General features: G+C 50.4%; 1 protein-coding gene across 5 annotated transcripts in view; it reads left to right on the forward strand.

The window, feature by feature from the left end:
* Positions 1 to 18,841, forward strand: part of NFATC2 (nuclear factor of activated T cells 2) — a 142,809-nt gene that overhangs the window by 56,485 nt on the left and 67,483 nt on the right. For all 5 annotated transcript variants that reach the window (XM_036244331.1, XM_036244330.1, XM_036244329.1 and 2 more), the window contains exon 4: positions 18,439 to 18,641. In XM_036244331.1, the coding sequence (XP_036100224.1) occupies positions 18,439 to 18,641 (203 nt within the window). The remainder of the gene's footprint in view (positions 1 to 18,438; positions 18,642 to 18,841) is intronic.

The raw sequence follows: 18,841 nt of genomic DNA on the forward strand, positions 1-18,841 counted from the left end.
GGGGAGCATGGACAGACTGATACACAAGTAGATAGTCACACAAACAGATGTGCACAGAGACCCACGTGCACCTGGGGGTGTGCTCGAGCCACTTTGTGTTGGCTCGTGGCAGCCAGCTGTGCACAATTCAGTTGTTCACCACAAGTTCCTGTCATCCCTGCCCCTGGGGTACACATCCATTGTATGGTGGGGCGGACATCGTGTGCGATGGTGAGCTCTGTGCATCTCTTCCCAGTGACATCGCGTTGGCAGCTTGAAATCAGCCACGGCGGGAGTATTTACACCGCGGAAACTGGCAAACACTGCATATCAGGCGTCTTCCCTTGGAGAAGTGGTTGTCAAACCTCTACCAGCCCACCACTGTATACCCCTCAGAACAAGGAAGACAGGCAGAGGCGGGTCCGCGGCTGCCTGAACACATGCCTTTTGGTTTCAGGAAAACGCATCCAAGTTTTTACATGGGTTTCCACTCCCTTCTCTGCACAGGCCCTTCTCCTAGCACATGGCAGGACAGAAGTGCTTTTTCTTCTCGGTTTAAGGCCTTAGCACATCTTCTGGGCCCCTTGAGCTGAGCTGCTCCCGCATCTGGGTGTCGCCCCAGGTAGTTCTCTGAACCTCAAGATCTGCTGGCTTCCAGCCCAGGGCCCCCATCCCCACAGTGCTCTTCCCCAGCACCTGCTGTGACAGGCTTCGGGTGTCTGTTCTGCAAACGGTGGTTCCCCGGGGAGAACAAAGATGAATTTTCTGGTGCTTGGTCAGCATTTTAAAACATTTACTATACAAATTCTTATTAATTTTTATTATTTTAATTAAAATTATTTTTCTTATTGATTTTAGAAACAGAGGAAGGGAGAGGGAGAGAGAGATGGAAACATCGATGAGAGAGAACATCAACTGGCCGCCTCCTGCACGCCCCCTGCTGGGGATCAGGCCCACGCCTTGGGCATGTGCCTTGACCGGGAATCATACTGGCGACCTCTTGGTGCAGGGGTTGACACTCAACCACTGATCCACACTGGCTGGGAAAAAATTACTATTATTTTTAAAATATGTTTCTGTTGATTATTTTTAGAGAGAAAGGGAGAGAGAGAGGAGAGAGAGAAAAACAAAGGGAAAGGGAGAGAGAGAGGAGAGAGAGAAAAACACCAATCGGCTGCCTCCTTTATGCCCCCATCTGGGCATTGAGCCCGCAACCTGGGCATGTGCCCCCCAACCGGGAATTGAACCAGTGACCTTTTAGGTGCATGGGACAACGCTCAACCAACTGAGCCACACTGGCCAGGGTTATAATTATTTTATTGGCTCTTTTTTTTGTTGCGCTTTTATACGCATCTTTCATTTCCAGCTGGTGATCCTGGTTTCCTGTTTATGGAAGCACCATAAAGTGTCTTTGAAAATAAATCCCTATAAGAAAAAAATATGAATTAAATTTGAAAGAGAAAGATTCATTAACTACTAGTCCAAGAATAAATCAGGAACATAGCTGGAGAATGACTGAGGCTTGGGGACCACTGTGGGTGTGCTTTCTTTCCACTTCTGGGGCAACAGGAACAGACTGATCATCCAGTGGTCAAGAGAATGGGCCGTGGGCTAAGCTGCCCAGGTTGGAACCCTGGCTTCTTCCTTCCTGGCTGTGTGACCTTGAACAAATTGCCTAACCTCTCTCAGTCCCCTCTTATATAAAATAATAGCACCTCCCTCATGGGGTGGTCACGAGGATTGAGTGACTTGATGGATATCAGCGCTGAGAACACTGTCTGATGTTTAGCAAGCACTCAAGGGTGAGATTAATTATAGCATCCCCCTGCTATGCAAATCTCCCGAGCAGGGCTTTTTTTGTGACTAGACAGTGCTCAACAAATATTTGTTGACTTGAATTGAATTTTAAGTTTTTAGAAAGCTGCCAGGCCTGGCACCTTTCAACCAGGAAAAAGTAATTCGGAAACCAGACAGAAAGTAAGCAGCAGTTTTATTTCTAGCGGGCAGCAGCGTCACTCCTGCGTGTGGTAGACGGCCGCCGTTCCCCCGCTGCCCCCCCTCGGGAATACCCGCCTAGCCGCTCATTCAGATCCCGTGTAAGAGGGCGAGGAGGCTTGCAGACCCACTCGGGTGTCCTTACCGGATGTGTCTCTGAGCAGTTGCATCACTGGACTTTTTGGATGTGGCAGTTTCTTTTAGATTCACTTTATTATTTTATTTTTCCCCCAAGCCTATTATTTATTTATTTAATTACTTTATTTCACTTTTTATGTTCAATTACAGTTGACATACATCATTATATTAGTTACAGGTGTATACCCCAGTGATTAGACATTACATAACCTAATTAGTGATCACCCCAATAAATCCCGCACCCATCCAGCACCACACTTAGTTATTAGAACATGATTGACTGTACTTTATAGCCCCCTGACTATTCTGTAACAACAAATGTGCACTTCTGAATCCCTTCACTTTTTCCGCCCCTCCCCCCAGCTCCCTCCCATTAGATTCGCTTTCAGTACTGACTTTTCTGAGAAATCAGTTTTTATGAAGCCTCTTGTAAAGCAGACTTGTGCACTGGTATAGCTACTGTTTGCACCTTGAGTTTTGAAAAACCAAGGCTTACCTAAGCATGGTCATCCTGTTCCCATTGAGATACAGTTGAGCGGAACATGAAAGCACAGAGGAAATGATGTTATAGTGGTAGGATGATGGGTCTTTCCATGAGGCTTAGGTTTAATTGCATCTAAAAGAAACCCAAAACAACAGTTGCTTAAACACTCAAAAATGTATTCTATTATGTGGAAAGAGACAGGTCATCCAGAGTACTAGGAAGTTATCAGAAATCCAGGCTTTCTTTCTCTTCCTGTTCCATTCAGAGTTACCTCATAGTCCAAAATGATTGCTGAAGCTGCTGCCATCACATCTGTATTCCAATCAGTGGAATTCTAAGGAAGAAAGAAGACAGGGTAAAAGGGGCTCCCCAGCTAGGTTAGCTTCCTCTGAGGGACCTTTCTGCAGGTCCTTCCCATACTTTTGCATACATCTCATTGACTCAAACCATTCATCTGCAGAGGAGTCTGGAAAGTGTAGCTGAGCTCTTAGCTGCTTTCCTTGTCACCTGAGATCATTGGGATCCTGTTACTAAGGAAGGGAAAATGGATAACAGAGAGCAAGTGGCCTCTGCCACAACAGATGACCTTGAAGAAATATATCATAACACTGTTTTTATAATATAGTTTTAAAGTTTTGAGAGATGTGGTTCTTCATTTGGTATGTGATTTTCCACAGCCTGTGGTCTAGACAGGTGACTATTAAACTTGTAGATGTGACCGGGCTACAGGAGAGATGCATGGAGATGCCACCAGATGTAAGGGCAGGAGAGGTCCCCTGTGGTGGATGGTCCCCAAGGACCTTTGAGATTCTCTTTCGAGAGCCTGTGACCAAACATCAAACCCCGAGCTTCCCATCCGGCTAGTCCTGTCTATTTAAGTGCTGTTTCCGGCTCGTCTGAGTGTGGCACATCACGGGCACTTTCTCTGTAATTAAGAAGACGTGAACCTGAGCCTTGGTTTCCTCATCTATAAAATCCAGGTGAGCACCCTTGGCCTTCTGGCCTTTATGCTTAGAGCATGGAGTAGGGCAGCAATGTTCAACTGGTGTGCTGCAAGAATTTTTGAAACATGCAATGCCCGACCTCTTTTCTGTTAGACTGTCAAATAAAAAAATGACAACAGCCGATACAACAATAGCTGTCTGGTCTGAATGAATCAAAATTACACCTACTATTTTTTTTTTTTTTTTTGTCAGATCGGCAAAATATATCATATGTTTTTTGGTGTGCCACAGATTTTTAGTAATTAGTTTAAGTGTGCCCTGAGATGAAGAAGGTTGAAAAATGATGGTAGGTGGCAGGGGGCTTTGAACGTCAGTGCTGTACATGCTGGGCCAGGGGCTATGATTGCTTTTTAATTTTTTTTTTTTTTTAGTAACAAAGGTAATATATGGTTATTGTAGAATATTTAGAATACACAGATTACTCACTCATTAGTTACTTATTAGGTACCTACTGAGTGCCCGTCTCTGAGCCCAGGTGAAAGAGAAAAACGAGGTGTTCATTTCAATGAGGAAACAGACACTGGACAGGTTCAATAATGAACAGGGTGACTTTGGATCATGATGAAGTGTTGTAAGGGGGAGAAGTGGGTAATAGGAGAGCAGTCCTGGGGAGGTGGTTTCCTGTATATTGGGGTAGTCGGGAATCCTCTCCAGGGGTGGGGCCATTGAAGCTGGTATTTGAATGACAATAAGGAGCCAGGCAGGTGAGACTCGGAGAGAGACCTGTCCAGATAGAGAGAACGGCAGGTCCAAAGGCCCTGCGGCAGTAGAGCTTGGGTGTCTGAGGAAGGATAAGGTGTCCGCCACGGGCTTAGGGAGGAACAGCAGGAGATGAAGCTGAGGACTGAAGAAGGAATCCGATGAGTAGGACTTTGCAGGGAGTGGAATTGGAATTTAACTTTTTTATGCCCCGGGAAGCGGAGAGATGTGATCTGATTTGCCGTACAAAGATCCCTCTGGCTGCTTGGGGGGTCTGTTCGGGAGAGAGGGCAAAAGAGAAGCAGGAGGTGATCAAGGGGGTGGGTGCTGGGCTCTAGGCAAGAGAAGGCAGGGGTGGGATGGAGAGGTGGAGGAGGCGGTGAGAAATAGAGGGTCCGAGGTGTGATCTGGGGGTTCGCCAGGTGCTTTCCTTTTTTTTTTATCCTCACCCGAGGACATTTTTCCATTTTTTGTTCAGGTAGAGTGGGAGGGAGAGAGAGGAACAGAGAGAGAGAGAGAAACATCGATGTGAAAGGAACACATCGAGTGGCTGCCACCCGCACAACCGACCAGGGCCGGGGACAAACTGCAACCGAAGTACGTGCCCTTAGCGGGAACCGAACCCGGGTCTCTCAGGACCACAGGCCGATGCTCTAACCGCTGAGCCAAACCGGCCAGGGCGCCAGGTGCTTTCCTGATGGACAGGGATAGACTTCCGATGCAGACTTTCTGCAGACAAAGCCCCCTCCCCACAAATGTCAATTAGAAGAGTGTTTCTCAACAGAGTGATTTTTGTCCCTCATGGGACATTTGACAATGTCCAGAGACATTTTTGGTCAATACAACCGGATTGGGGGGGTGGGGTAGGATGGGGTGGGTTACAGGCATCTTGTAGGCAGAGACCAGAGATGCTACTGAACATGATACAGTGCACAGGATGACTCCACAGCAGAGGGTGATCTAGCCCCCAAATCGAAACCTTGATCCATGGCGCGGAGGCTGAGACATCCCAATTCACCGTTTTTACCCCGTATCTTAAACTGTGGGACAGTGATCACCCCAAAGGTTACCGTCCACCCAGAGAGGTACCCAGTTCATCAGCGGGCGCGTGGTGACTGTTGTGAACAGCAGCTTGGCCCCGCGGCTGAGGCCCCTGCTGAATGAATGAACGAACGAGTGAATGAGCGCGGCCGGCCTCCTTGAAGCGGTGAGTCAGATCGGACAGGCCCACGCACTTCCATCGCGCTCTGAAAGCCAGGCCCCGTGTGGCTCAGCACAAGAACGGGCTCCTTGTTCCTGGATGATGGGATCCGTGGAGCTGCCAAAGGGCCCCGCCTCTTGCAGGTCACCGCCAGAGGCCCGTCTCAGGGCCGTCTCGCCGCGTGCAGGGCGCAGGAGTTACGCAGAACCCTCCAAAAACCCACCCTTTGAAACTAAAGAAATTGGATCTTAAAATCCCAAAATAGCATTCGGAAAGGTACACATCACGTCTGCCTTCTCCTTTTTTCCCCCTTGTGGCAAAAGTGACTCAGAATTCTTGGGCAGGATCCAGGCAGACCTGCTCGGCCCTTGAGTTGGGGGCGGGGGTTACAATCTGATTGGGGATAACGCAACTTTTTAATGCCCTGGCGGGCGCAGCCAGCACTCTCGCATGTCATGAGACCTGCCTTCTCCCACCCATCGCGGGATTCTTTTTCAGCTTTTGGCTGCAGAGCAGAAGGAAGGGCTATGTATGCTCTTGCCGCGCCCAGAGTCCCTGTCTGTGGTTCATGTGACGCTGAAATGCAGTTTCTTGGGGATGTTTTATCAAAGTGTTCAGAGGGGGCTGCCATCGAGGCTGGTGCTGAGGGAGTCTTGCCCCAGCATTCTCTTCCCAGCATCCTTTGGGCTTTCATGCTGCTGTCTTGGGTACCACTGGTCAGGGTCAGAGAGGTGGACAGACTTTTCATGAGCTTCCTTCATTTCTCAACTGCCCCCTCCAGGAGGATTCAGTCTTCTTCCCCTTCTCTGTTTCTCCCGGAGTCCAGGACCCTGCAGACAGCAGACACTTTGTTCTTCAGTATCAGGGCGGTGCCCTGAGCCAGAGACTTCTGGAGAAATGTTTTTGAAGCATGCTGTCTCTTGTCGTCTGGTCTTTGGGTGAACGCAGGCGGCAGGGGGCGTTGCCAGTACCTCGCTTTTCCCTCGCCGTCCCCACGAGGCTGCCAAGTCATTGCACTTTCGACTCTGTCTCTGTGTTGATCCCTGAATGCTACCTGGAGAAGAGAGTGTACGTTTTATTTTTCCAGCCTGAGCTGTCTCCTCACTGACTTCCAATGGCATTGGCCTGGTATAATGTGTCTCTTTCATGGTGAGACACATTCCTGCACCCTGGCTCAAATGGTAGTGAATTCGGGCCGACTCCAAATGTGGGGATTCTCTTCCAGACATGAATAAGTCTCCTTGCTCAGGGTCACTGGGGGATGACTCACCCGGCAATGTGTTGAGCCACATAAGAACCTGAGAAGTAATCTGTTCATTTGTTTGTTCAGAAAATATTTATTGAACAGCTACTATATGCCAGGTACTGTTCAAGGTGCTGGGGCACAGTGCTGAGCAAACTCATTCTAGTGGGGGAACAGACAATAAGCAAACACTAAAAGTAGCACTATCATTGTCAGGAAGGGACTCAACAGGAAGGTGGGGGAGGCTCTGCCATCACCAGGCTGCTCAGGGAAGGCCCTGAATTTAGGCTGACACCCGAAGAATCAGGAGAAATCAGCCCTGGAAGACCTGGGGGAAGAGGGTTGTCAGCTGAGGGAACCGCCAGTGCAAAGGCCCTGAGGTAGGAACAACCTTGGCCTGGTTAAGGAGCAGCAAGGGGGCCCATGTGGCTGGACCAGAGTGGGGGAGATGAAGTTGGTGCAGGAGCAAGGGCCAGATCAGGCAGGGTTTGTAGGCTGTGCCGAGGAGCCGGGTTTTACTCGAATGTACCTGAGGGTCCATACATTTTAGAGCTGAGAGACAACCTCAAGGATTTTCTTCCAAGAGCTAAGACGAGAGAAGAGGAATTTAATGCTTATAAGTCACCTAGCCATAGGCGGATGAGTAGTAGTAAAAGTGAACGTTTATTGAATGCTAGCCACATGCTCTACAGGGAGCTCATCTGAGCCTCCCAACAGTCCGACGAGTGTGTAGTGTCAGGATGAAGAAACGGGGGCCCAGAGAGGTAAACTAACTCCCTGTCAGGCAGAGGACGTGCCGGTGCCAGGTTGTAACCCCAGGTGGTCTGGCTCCTGGGCGTAGGACACAGGCTCTACTCGAGGGGTACAGAGAGGAGACGTAAAGAGTGCTCGTTTGGCTTCTTAAAAAAAAAAAAATCACACAACTCCTCCCAAAGGTCAGCTCGGAGAAGGCTTGCATATTTCAGCCCGGGACTTCCGGACTCATCCCTGAGATGACTCAGTCGCTCCTTGGCCTGGGGAGGTGGTTGGTCAGGACGGGATGCTGGTGGAGAGCCATGCTGAGCTGACATTCTGTGGAGTGGACCAGCAGCGGGGGGCTGAGAGTGGAGAGGGGTGGGTGGGGGCAGAGGAAGGAACGTTGGTGTCTCAGGCCCCTGCCTGGAGGAGGGGGTGCCCCAGTGATCCAGTTCGTTTGTTCAAGGACCCCTGCGGGTGGCTGTGGGGAGAGGGCCCTGGGGTACAGCCCTCGGTCCTGAATCCCATTAGGCTAATGGGCCTCGCCTCGGATCGCCCCACACCATTCTCTATGGTTGCAAATGTGGACATGGTAATTGGAAACAAATTCAGCGTGTTTCGGGCCATCGGGCGTCTCTTCAGTGAGCGTGCTTGCTATGTGGTAGATATGTCTGGTTTTCATTTCCAGCGATGGGAGCAATATAGAATGACTTGATTCTTAATTTAGAATAGCGAGAGGCTGACTTGGTTTGCTTTCGAGCCTGTGCAAAATGTCTAATTCTCTTTTGATGGCTCAGCATGCGATTTCAAAACATGGCCCTATCTGAGGGGCATCTGTTAATGGCCGGTCACAGAGGTCTCCTGCCAGGCTGAAGACACATCCGGCCAGTGGGACCCCAGCGTGGGTCAGCGAGCCGACGTGGGGCTCCTTTGTCATCACACCCTGCAGAGGCCGTCACCTCTGGAGCAGGGCAGTCCGGGTACCTGTTGTCCAAGCAGCCAAGGCCTGCCCACGCTGGGCACAGCACAATGGTCGCCATGGGCCAGGAAGATAATTGCCTGAGCCGGAGAGAAGCCAGCGTGGGCAGCGTAACTGCTCTTTGTCGTGGGCCGGCGGGTGGGGAGGTGGAATCGCAGCGACTCAAAACTGCGGTTGGGCTCTCCTCCCTCCGAGGGGCACCCACACGACGAGCACCTGCCTGGCATTGTAGACACTCCAGGTGCCTCGGTGAACAAGGCAGATGAGCTGCTGACGTTCTAGTGGGGGAGGCAGGAAAACATCCAGTAAATACATCACGCAGTGTCAGGTGGTGGTTAATGGCTGGTGCGGCACAGAGCAGGGTGGGCGGATGAAGAGCGACAGGGCGTGGGTGCCAGATTGGGGCCATGGTTGGGGCCGGCGTCTCCAGCAAGAGATCATCCGAGAGGTTTCAGTTGAGAGCGGGATGCCCCCTGTGGGTCTGGGGAGAACGTTCCGAGCAGAGGGAACTCTGGCCCTGGGACCCTGAGGCAGGAACACGCCTGTTGTGTGTGTGAGGACAGGGCCGTGTGGCTGCCCTCGGAGGAGGGAGGGGCGGGCTGGAGAGGGGGAGGAGGGCCCAGATCATAAAGGACACTGGCTCTTTGATTTGAGCAAGATGTTTGCCGTTGGGGGGTTGTGAGCAGAGGAACAACACAATGGAACTTACCTTTTTAAAGAGCCTTCTAGCTGCTGTGTGAAGACGGTGTGCAGGGGGCGGGAAGGCAGGCAAGGGTGGAAGCGGGGAGACCAGGGAGGAGGCTGCTGCAGCGGTCCGAGCAGAGGCCATGGCGGCTCAGACACACTGGAGGTAGTGAGGCAGGGACAGCAGTTCGATTCTCGGTGGGTTCTGAACAGTCAGACACCCGGACTTGCTCCTCGACTGGGTGTGGTGTGTGGTGACCTCGAAGGGAGCCCGTTGGGCCCTCTGCCTGCCTCTTCCTCTGCTGACGGCCTCCACCTTGGACTGCTGCTCTTGGGGGCTTTGTGGGTGGGTCGTGGCCTTGTCTTCTCTTCAGAACGGGACGGGCCACCGCCCGCTCGGGCACTGGTACCTTCAGGGCTTTCGTTTTCTTTTCTGTGGCCATTAGGGAAACGTCAAGATTCACAAAGAGACGCGCAGAGGAGGGTCTCTTTCTTCAAATGAATGTTTGGCTTTATGTTTTGACGCTGCACCCTCGGAAAGTGATTTTTGTATTGAATGTTCGTGTCATCGTCCAGGGAACTAGAGCCACGCGCCCCTCCCTGAGGACGATCAAAACCAGTGGACGTTTTTAAATAGAGGCTGATTTCTACTTTTTAAATTTTATTTTGGTGAGACACACACACCCACACACACACACTCCTTAACACAAATAGATATATTCTCATTGTTACAATGTATTTTGGAGACTAGTCTATATTCTATATGAGCGGCTTCCTTGGGGTGCCCCATTTGGTTGCCCAGGTTGTGTACTGCACAACTCCAGGGGGTGCCATTCATGTGAACTGTCATGCTGGTCCCTCGCATATTCATTCTTTTCTTAAAATTGTTGTTGTTAATCCTTACCTAAGGATATTTTTTCCATTGATTTTTACAGAGAGAGTAAGGGAGGAAGGGAGGGAGGGGAAGAGAGACAGAGAAACATTGATGTGAGAGAGACATCACTTGGTTGCCTCCAGCACATGCCCCACCTGGGGCCGGGGATGGAACCTGCGACCAGGGTACATGCCCTTGACCGGTAATAGAACCTTCTACCCTTCCATACTTGAGATGCTAACCACTGGGCAACACCAGCCAGGGCTCGTTCTTTTTTACAGCAGCGTTATATTCCATAACATACCATTAGAGACTTTACCAGTATTCCTTCAATGGGCCTTTGGGTTGTTTCCCATCCTCTGCTGTTTTTGAGAGCACCGCACTGAATAACCATGCCCTTCGCCTTCCCCCACCTCTGCCAGGGCGCCTTAGAAGAACCCACTCACTTGTAGAGGAATTACAACATCCCAGGGAGTGTGCACGTGTAAATCCGAAAGGTAACTGCGAGATCGCCTACCGCAGTGTGGGGCGTACCCCGTTTCTGCAGTCTGCGCTTACGTGTTCATATTCCAATCAGGTCAGGTTTGGCCTGGGTGGCACCCGCGTCCTGTCTGTCATTGACGTGAGTCCCACAGAGCAGAGGAAGGGAGCGTTCCTCCTGCAGCCACGCCCGGCTGCAGACCCCCTCTCTGCCGCCTGCGGTGGGCACCTCACACAGCCTCCAGCCTCAGTGTTCTCCTTTGGAAAGGGCCGTTGAATAATCCACAGGACTTTGAGAGAATGGAAAGGCCGACAGGCAGTGACTAATTGGGTAACTAATTATATCTTGCAATTATGATAAACACAACAAAGAAGACTTTGCTGGGAGGCCCCGCCTCATCTGGGAAGCCAGGAAAGATTTTCTTGTGAAATTACTCTTGAACCACGTTCTTCAGCGTAGCTAGGAATTAATGAGGACAAGGGCAGGGGACGGGTGGGGGGAGGGAGCGTGTTCCTTCAGAACAGACCCAGGGAAGAACCTGGGGAGGGGTGTGGCCACAGTGTGGGGCGGGGCCACATCGCACACAGCCGGCCTTGGAGCCAATAGGAGCTGAGAGTGGTTGATGGATGTCCAACTGAAGTTTATACATAATGGGTGAGCCCAGACGGGGATGCCGGAGCATTCTTCCCGAGAGAAATGGGGGTATTTGAACTTGACCACTTCCACGATGTAAGAAGTGATGGAGGAGGAGGGAGTGGTGGATCCCAGTGGGTTGCAGGCCATAGAATTGCCAGGACTTTGAGATGAATCCAATATGGCGAAGAGGCAGCGGGAGGTATCAAGAATGAGGATTTTTGATGACGTTATTAACACATGCTCATTAGATGGATATGGCACACCTTTGGGGATGACTCAGATAAGAGCACAATTATGAAGTAGTTTTCCTGGCGTGTGTGAGGGTTGGGCATGGGGCTGGGCGGCAGGTATGTACTGGGACGTTTGCATCCAAAAAGACGGGCCGACTGTGGGACCCCCGTGAATCTGCACAGATCCTCCCCCACGTGCCATGTGGCAGCGAGAAAGCACGCCCACGGGCTTTTCTCTTCTTTCACAGTGAAATCTTTGAGGATGACACCAATTTCCTAATATTCCAAATTCAACAACAACAAAAAATGCTACTTAACATTGTTAAAGTTTGATTTTAGTAAAATTCAAAACAGTTTCCTTGGCCCACGGCCATTTTGAAAATCAATCCCACATTTTTGGATGTGGTGGTAGCCTGGTCCGTCTGAGGGTGTTTAAAACGCTCCGAGCAGAGTCGATAGAGAAATCGTTTCAAGGAAGCGTCATGTACAAGGGTGTTCACTGCCGTGGGTATAACAGGGCAGGTTTGAAACAACCCAAATGCCCGACTGTAGGGGCAAATGAAAACTGTGGATATACATAGGGTGGAAACCCCAAGACTGGGACCAGGGTGAGGTGAGCGAGGCACAGTGGGGGTGGGGAAGGAGAGGAGGAAGGAGGGGCAAACTTGAAGGCAGCACGCTCTCGGGTGCCCACCTTGCATTTGCAGGACCCTGGGGGCCAGTGCCTCCTTAAGGTGTGCACCAAGGGCACCTCCCTCACCTTCTGCTCCCTCGAGCCTTGGGAAATACTAAGCTGTCATTTGAGATTGTCTCATAAAACAAGACTTAATGGCAAGGGGACATGGTCCTACTATATTGTTAAGTGGAAAAAATCTGTAAAATAGAATCCCAGATATGTTTACCTGTGTGCCTAGAAGAAAAATCTGGAAGGACGTACGCTAAAATACTTATTTCGAGGGAGTCTTTTCTTTATAATTTCTGAATTTTCGTATTATCTATTTTTCCTACAAGGAGTGAACCCTTGTGTACTTTTGTAACTAGACAAAAGAAAAGCAAGGATCGACAAATAATGATGCTCTTTTATCTGTGCATCAAGATAAGAGCGGGCAGAGCTTGACGGTGGGGGTGGGGTGGGTCTGCTGAGGTCTCGCCGTGGCACTGTGGGTGTCTGACATGTTGGCCTCTGGGCTGCTTCTGCTGAGCTGGTAAGAAGGACCCGCCCGCCTTGTAGGGCACAGCCCTGACCCCTCCGGAGAGCTGGCCTCTTTCTGAGTCCAGGTCAGTGTGACACAGAGGGAGGCATATCCCCTCGCCCCTGGGGTTCCACTGATGGCCTTCAAGCTGTGGGGTCACGAGCCAGCTTGACCCTGTGGAGCGTGAGCTTGCTCACCCAGAAAAGGGTTCCCTCTGCTTCCCTGCAGCATCGCTGTGCAGATCCCATCAGCCCCGACCCTCCCTCCTCGGGCATCAGCCCTCGTGATCCGCACCAGAAACACCCCGACTTCCTGGAACCTTGTCCCCAGCCTGGGAAATGACAAGACGCAGAAGCCGTCCCTCTCGCCTCGGATGCAGGAAACGGAGCCTCTCTGGAGTCCCGCTGACCTCTAGGCTGCAGCTGTCGGCTGTGGCTGGGAGGCGGCCCCGCTGGCCCACGCCCCCAGGAGGCCTGACCTGTGGAGGGAGGTCCTGGGACCACGGTCTCCCTCGAATGGGGACAGCAGGGTGTCTGGGCCCTCGAGGGCAGATCACACCATCCAGCCATATTTCCAAGACCCAGGTGACTCGTTTCTCAGAGAAGCTCTTTGTACCGAACCTCCGGAGAGCTGGGGGGCTTCCGGAATAAGCACACCGAGCGGTCAGGGTCTGGGCACCTGCTAGGGCCTCCTGGGCGGGCTCCGCCCTCACCCAGCAGGCCGTCCTGGGTTCCACACGCCCGAGGATGTTTCGGGTCGTCTTTCGCTCTGCGGGGCTTTCACATTCATCCTTCGCCTCCCATTAGGTCCCGTATCCTCCCTCCCTGGACCAATTGGAGTGGCCCTCTGAGGACAAGGATAATTCTTGTCTCGGGGGCACCTGCTGGGTGCAGTGCTTTGGGGCCCTTCAAAGGTCATCTAGTCTTAGAAAGAGCTGGGGTGTAGGAAGTGATGTCTCTGCTTTATACGAGCACATGGAGACTCAGAGGGGAGGGGCCGCTGCTCCAGAGACGCACAGCGACTAGGAAGCAGGGCCGGGGTGAGAGCCACAGACGGCGGGCCGGATGGGAAGGACCTTCTGCTCTCTGCTACCCCACAGCCCTCGCTGGTGTTCCCCAGGGAGGGGACGCTCACCAACATGAGGTGGGACCCACCTGCTCCTGTTGTCCCAGCTAGTTCAGCTCCACCAGGCTGCTCTGGGACCCACAGGGATCCTTCTCTATTTACCTTTGTATTAAACTTATTGGGGTGACATTGGTTAATAGGATCACAGGTTTCAAGTGCATTGTGTGCCCACCACCCATCGTCCAACCACCTTCTGTCACCCTATATCGGGCCCCTTTTACTCCCGCCCCACCCCCCTCCCTCTGGTAACCACCATACTGCATCTGTGTCTGAGTTTCAGTTGTAATCCCACGTAGGGGTGAAGTCCTATGGTCCTCAGCTTTTTCTGACCCACTTATTCCGCTTACGTAATATTCTCAAGGTCCATCCATGTTCTCGCAAATGGCAGTATTTCATCTTTTCTTATGGCCGAGTAGTACTCCATCGTGTATATGCACCACGTCTTCTTTACCCAATCTTCTACCGAAAGGCACGCCGGTTGTCTCCATGTCTTGGTCACCGTGAATAGTGCTGCAGTGAACATAGGGGTGCATAGATCTTTGCAAATAAGTGTTTTTTTGAGTTTTGGGGGTAGAGGCCCAGAAGAGGGACTGCTGGGCCATACGGTAGCTCTATTCTTAATTTTTTAAGGAACCGCCGGACTGTTTTCCACAGTGGCTGTACCAGTCTACATTCCCGCCAGCAGCGAACGAGGGCTCCCTTTTGGGGAGGTGCTTCCTCGCCGAGAGGGTCTCTCTCAAGGGGCAACCTTGTTTGTTTTGGTTGCTGCTGTCGGTTTCTTTTCCTCCCTCCATCTCCCCTTTTCTCTCTCTCTCTGTCAGCAGGAAGAGCCCTGCTGATGTTATCACTTAGCACTTGTCTGTTTCCTCTGAAGACCTGCTCGGCGCTTTCTGACCTGCAGTCAGATCACAGAGGGGGACATGGAGCAGGTGCCAGGGGATGGAGAGTGTGTTGGCCGAGGGGGTGCACTTAGAGCCTGCTGGCCCGGCGTCCACATCCTGGCTCTGCCCTCTGCTAACAGTACCGACTGGGACAAGTTGCCCGACCTCCTTTACCAGCCTCAGTTTCCTCCCCTGTAAAATGGCCCCGCCCTACCTAGAGTTGTTGAGACCCCGGTGAACACGGAGTGCACTGCCTGGCCTGTGCCAAGTGCACCCCTACCTGCTACATTGTTGATGGTGATCATTCAGCATGTATATTGATCACACTGAGCAAAATAAACAAGGTTCCTACTACCATGGACCTCATGCTCAGGTGGGAGAGAGAGCTACTAAGCCAATAAACAATTAACAAGGACATTTCAAATGGTAATGAAGCAACTATTCCAGAGGTGTGCTAATGAGTGCTTCACATCCAATTCTTGGGAAAAAACAAGCCTGGTTTTTAGCCTTTGCCTATTTCTGTAGTGTAATTATTCCCACCATAGCTGATTTCAAGCTCTCAAAGTGAGGTCAACTGGCTCTTAAAATTCCTAAGAAAATGTAGGAATTGGCTCTTGCAAGGCTGAAAGAGCTGGCTCCGGCACGGGGTGTAGGTAAATAATGTGGTTGCGGAAAGCCCTGAAGATCTGAGAACTAAATGCGTTGGTGGGAGAGTATTCCGAGCAGAGAAGATGGCTGTGCAAAGGCCCTGCGGCCAGAAAGAGCTTGATGTGCCCAGGGAACAAAAGGATGGCTGGTGTTGGCAGGGAGCCTAATGAGGTGGAGAGAGAAGAAGGCAGAGGCTGGGCTGTTGGAAGCCTCACAGACCATGGCAACAAGTTTCAGTTTTTTTCTAAGGCCACAGGAAGTCTTTGGAGGGTTGTGAGCTAGGGAACACCTGGGTCAGATTTGCATTTTTAAAAGATCATTGGGCTTCTCTGTGAAAGATCAGCAAGAGGCCAGTTAGGGGTGGTGGTGGTCACTCTAGGGAGAGGCAGTGGTGGCTTGGACTACATGTGCCAGCGGAGGAGGGGACAGGTAGCTGGATTCAGGTGGAGCTGTGGGGACGTGACAGATTTTGTCTGCAGGTGTCCCTGGGTGTTTACGTGAATACATTCTGCCTGCAATGTCTGCTGTTTCATCATCGCAGGAGGAAGGTGCCTCAGCCCATGGGGCAGACTGTCTGTCTGCCTACTTTCTTCTCCATACGTGATGCCGTGCTTGCCCCTTTCTGATAAATCCAGGAGACGAGGTGGGGAAATATGTTTATGTTAGCTCTGAATGCAAAGCAAAAGCAAAATCTCTGCTCAACACTGCCCTTCTTCCTTCGATTTTGTCACTGAGAACAGGGCTCTGCTCTTCAGTTGGCATGAAGGAGAAAGATAAGAGGCTGCGACTTGGGTTTCTGTCTTTGCCCTAGGGTGCCTCTTGGGTGTGGACCAGACACATATGTAAATGTTATGAGTGTCAGCCTAGCAGATGATAAAAAAAGGTTGTCATCTGGGTCTGCTCCATTCCCAGCCCGTCCCTTTGCATGGTCTTTAGACGGGGACAAGAGAGCTTCGTCTTTCTAGACCAGCACTGTCTAATAGAACTTTCCTTGGTGATGGAAATGTTCTGTATCTGGGCTGCCCACTAGCCATTTGTGGCTGTGGCCAGTTGACATGTGGCTAGTACGACTGAGAAATGGATTTTCAGTTTTGTTTGATTTGTGTATTGGACAGCACAATCCTGGACCCTGCGTAATCATCCACGGGACCCTTGTTTTTTTGGCAGTTGACTGGAGATCCTACCGACATTTTGTAGAAGGTTGTGGAAAGGTGGGATCTTAGTGACTTGTCACTTCTCTGAGTCCCCCTCAATCTGCAGAGAAAGGAACAGAGGCACAGGAAGATTAAATGATTTGCCCAGCATTTCTCCGCTGGGGACTGACAAGACAGGACCTGTCTTCAGACTCTCAGCTCAGTCCACTTTTTTCTCTAGTTTTGTATTTTTTCAAAACCCGTGTTAATTTTCACAGGTTTTTAGAAATACATTCTTCCTGTAACATTGTGAATAAATTTAAAGTCCTCTGACCACCTTCTCAATCTTCGTCTCCCCCTTCATCCTTAGAAGTGGCCATGGCGTGGTCAGTTTGGAGTGCATCCTTCTACATCTTTTCCTGTTCTATTCACGTGCATATAAAAGGGTGGGTTGAAAACATTCAGCCTTTTTAAAATAAGTTGTGTCGCCTTATCTGTATTTTTCTACACATTGCTTTTCTCTTTCAACAGTATGTCTTAAATCTTTCTGAATCAGTCCAGAGATCTCTCTACCTTATATATAGTTTCAATTGCTGCAGTCTTGCATAGCCTGGATGTGTTATACTGCTCATAAGCCTATCTCATAACTAATTGTTTATTCTATGTTTTAAAATAAACATGTCTGTGCATATCTCCTGCATGTACAGTATTTCTTCAAAGGTACATACTGAGAAATGAAATTACTGGGTCATAGGGAATATGTATTTTTAATTTTAATAGCTATTACTCTAATACTCTCTAAAATAGTTGTACCAGTTTATGTTCCTTTCAGCTGCAGGACAGGGCCTGTCCCCACAGTCTGTAAAACACCTGATATGATCAAATATCTACATGCATGCCAATCTAACAGGTGAAAAATGGCATCTCATGTTTCATTAATTTGCATTTTCCTGTGTACAAGCCGAATTGAACATCTTTTCTATGCTAATGGCTATTTGTTTTTCTGTGAATTGCCTGTTCAAATCTCTTGCTCATTTTTTCTGTTGGATAGTTTTATTAATTCATGCAGCAAATATATGCTAGGATGTCTATCAGGAGCCCAGCATTATTCTAGGTGCTAGGGATTTTGTGGCAAGTGGAAGAAATAGACATTTCTGCCCTGAGCGAGATGATACTCTAGGTGTGGCGAAAAGACCTAAGCAAAAGGAATTGAGGAAATATATCGTATGTTAGATGGAATTAAAAGAAGGAGGAGACAGGGAGAGCCACTGGGGGTGGCACTCAGTGTTTAATAGGATGGCGGAGAATCCTGTCCTTGACTTAGTCACTTGTAGGCATTCTTTATACATTCTGCGTACTAATCCTTTGTCTGTTATACGTTGAACATAGTTTCTTCCAGTCTTTCATTTTCTTTTGACTTAGATAATGGTATTTTTTTTTCCTTTTTAAAAAATCTTCATGGTTGTATTACAGATGCTCCCCATTTCCCCCCTATTGCCCACCTGCTCCCAGTTCCCACCCCACCCCAGGCCTTCACCACCCTGTGGTCTGTGTCCATGGGCCATGCGTATATGTATATAAGTTCTTAGTGTCTTCCTGCCTCCCCTCCCCCCTTCCTCTTGCCTTACTCATTCTTTTCTTAAAATTACACAATCAAACGTGTAAATTACAATACAGGCATATGAAAAGTGAAAGTCCCTTCTTCTGACCCTCCCAGACAACCATCGTTAAGAGCTCTGGTTTGCCTTCTGATTATCTTCTATCCTCACTCCCAAGCAACCCCCCATCCGCCCCAGCCCCCTGACTGCGCCTGAAGCATAGCTTCTTGCCCTTCTTCGTAAGTGCGTTTCTGATCTACAGTCTTTCTTATGGCCGCGTAACACGCCAGTTTAGAGAGATCCCTGTAACTGATTGAGGTGGTCCCCGCTGGCCGGACGTCGAGGCTGCGTCCCGGTCGCGTTCCTCCAGAGGAGGCAGCAGTCCTGTGCTCTGGCAGCTGCCCGGGTTTCTTTGCTCGTTTTGGTGGCTGGACCACAGCTGCCACACCTGCAGGTCAAGGATGCTGTAATAATTTGATTTTATTTTCTCTCCCCCAGCTCCATGGCTACATGGAAAACAAGCCCCTGGGGCTTCAGATCTTCATAGGGACAGCTGACGAGCGGATCCTTAAACCCCACGCCTTCTACCAGGTGCACCGGATCACGGGAAAAACCGTCACCACCACCAGCTACGAGAAGATCGTGGGCAACACCAAAGTCCTGGAGATCCCTCTGGAGCCTAAAAACAACATGAGGGCAACGTAAGGGCGGGGCTGAGGGCAGTGGGTCTCTACGGGCAACGAGTGGGACCACGTGGCAGGGATTTGGGAGAGGGGAGTCCACAGAGTTGATGGAAGCAGCCGGGGACAGTGGCTTCCACTGTCCCCGTCTGTGACGGACCCAGAGAGATTGCCATTTTAAAAGTTTCCATTTCTAAAGTTCCTTACCTAGCTGTTTCTCA

This window comes from Molossus molossus, unplaced genomic scaffold, assembly GCF_014108415.1.
Source record: "Molossus molossus isolate mMolMol1 unplaced genomic scaffold, mMolMol1.p scaffold_m16_p_6, whole genome shotgun sequence".
NCBI lineage: Eukaryota > Metazoa > Chordata > Mammalia > Chiroptera > Molossidae > Molossus > Molossus molossus.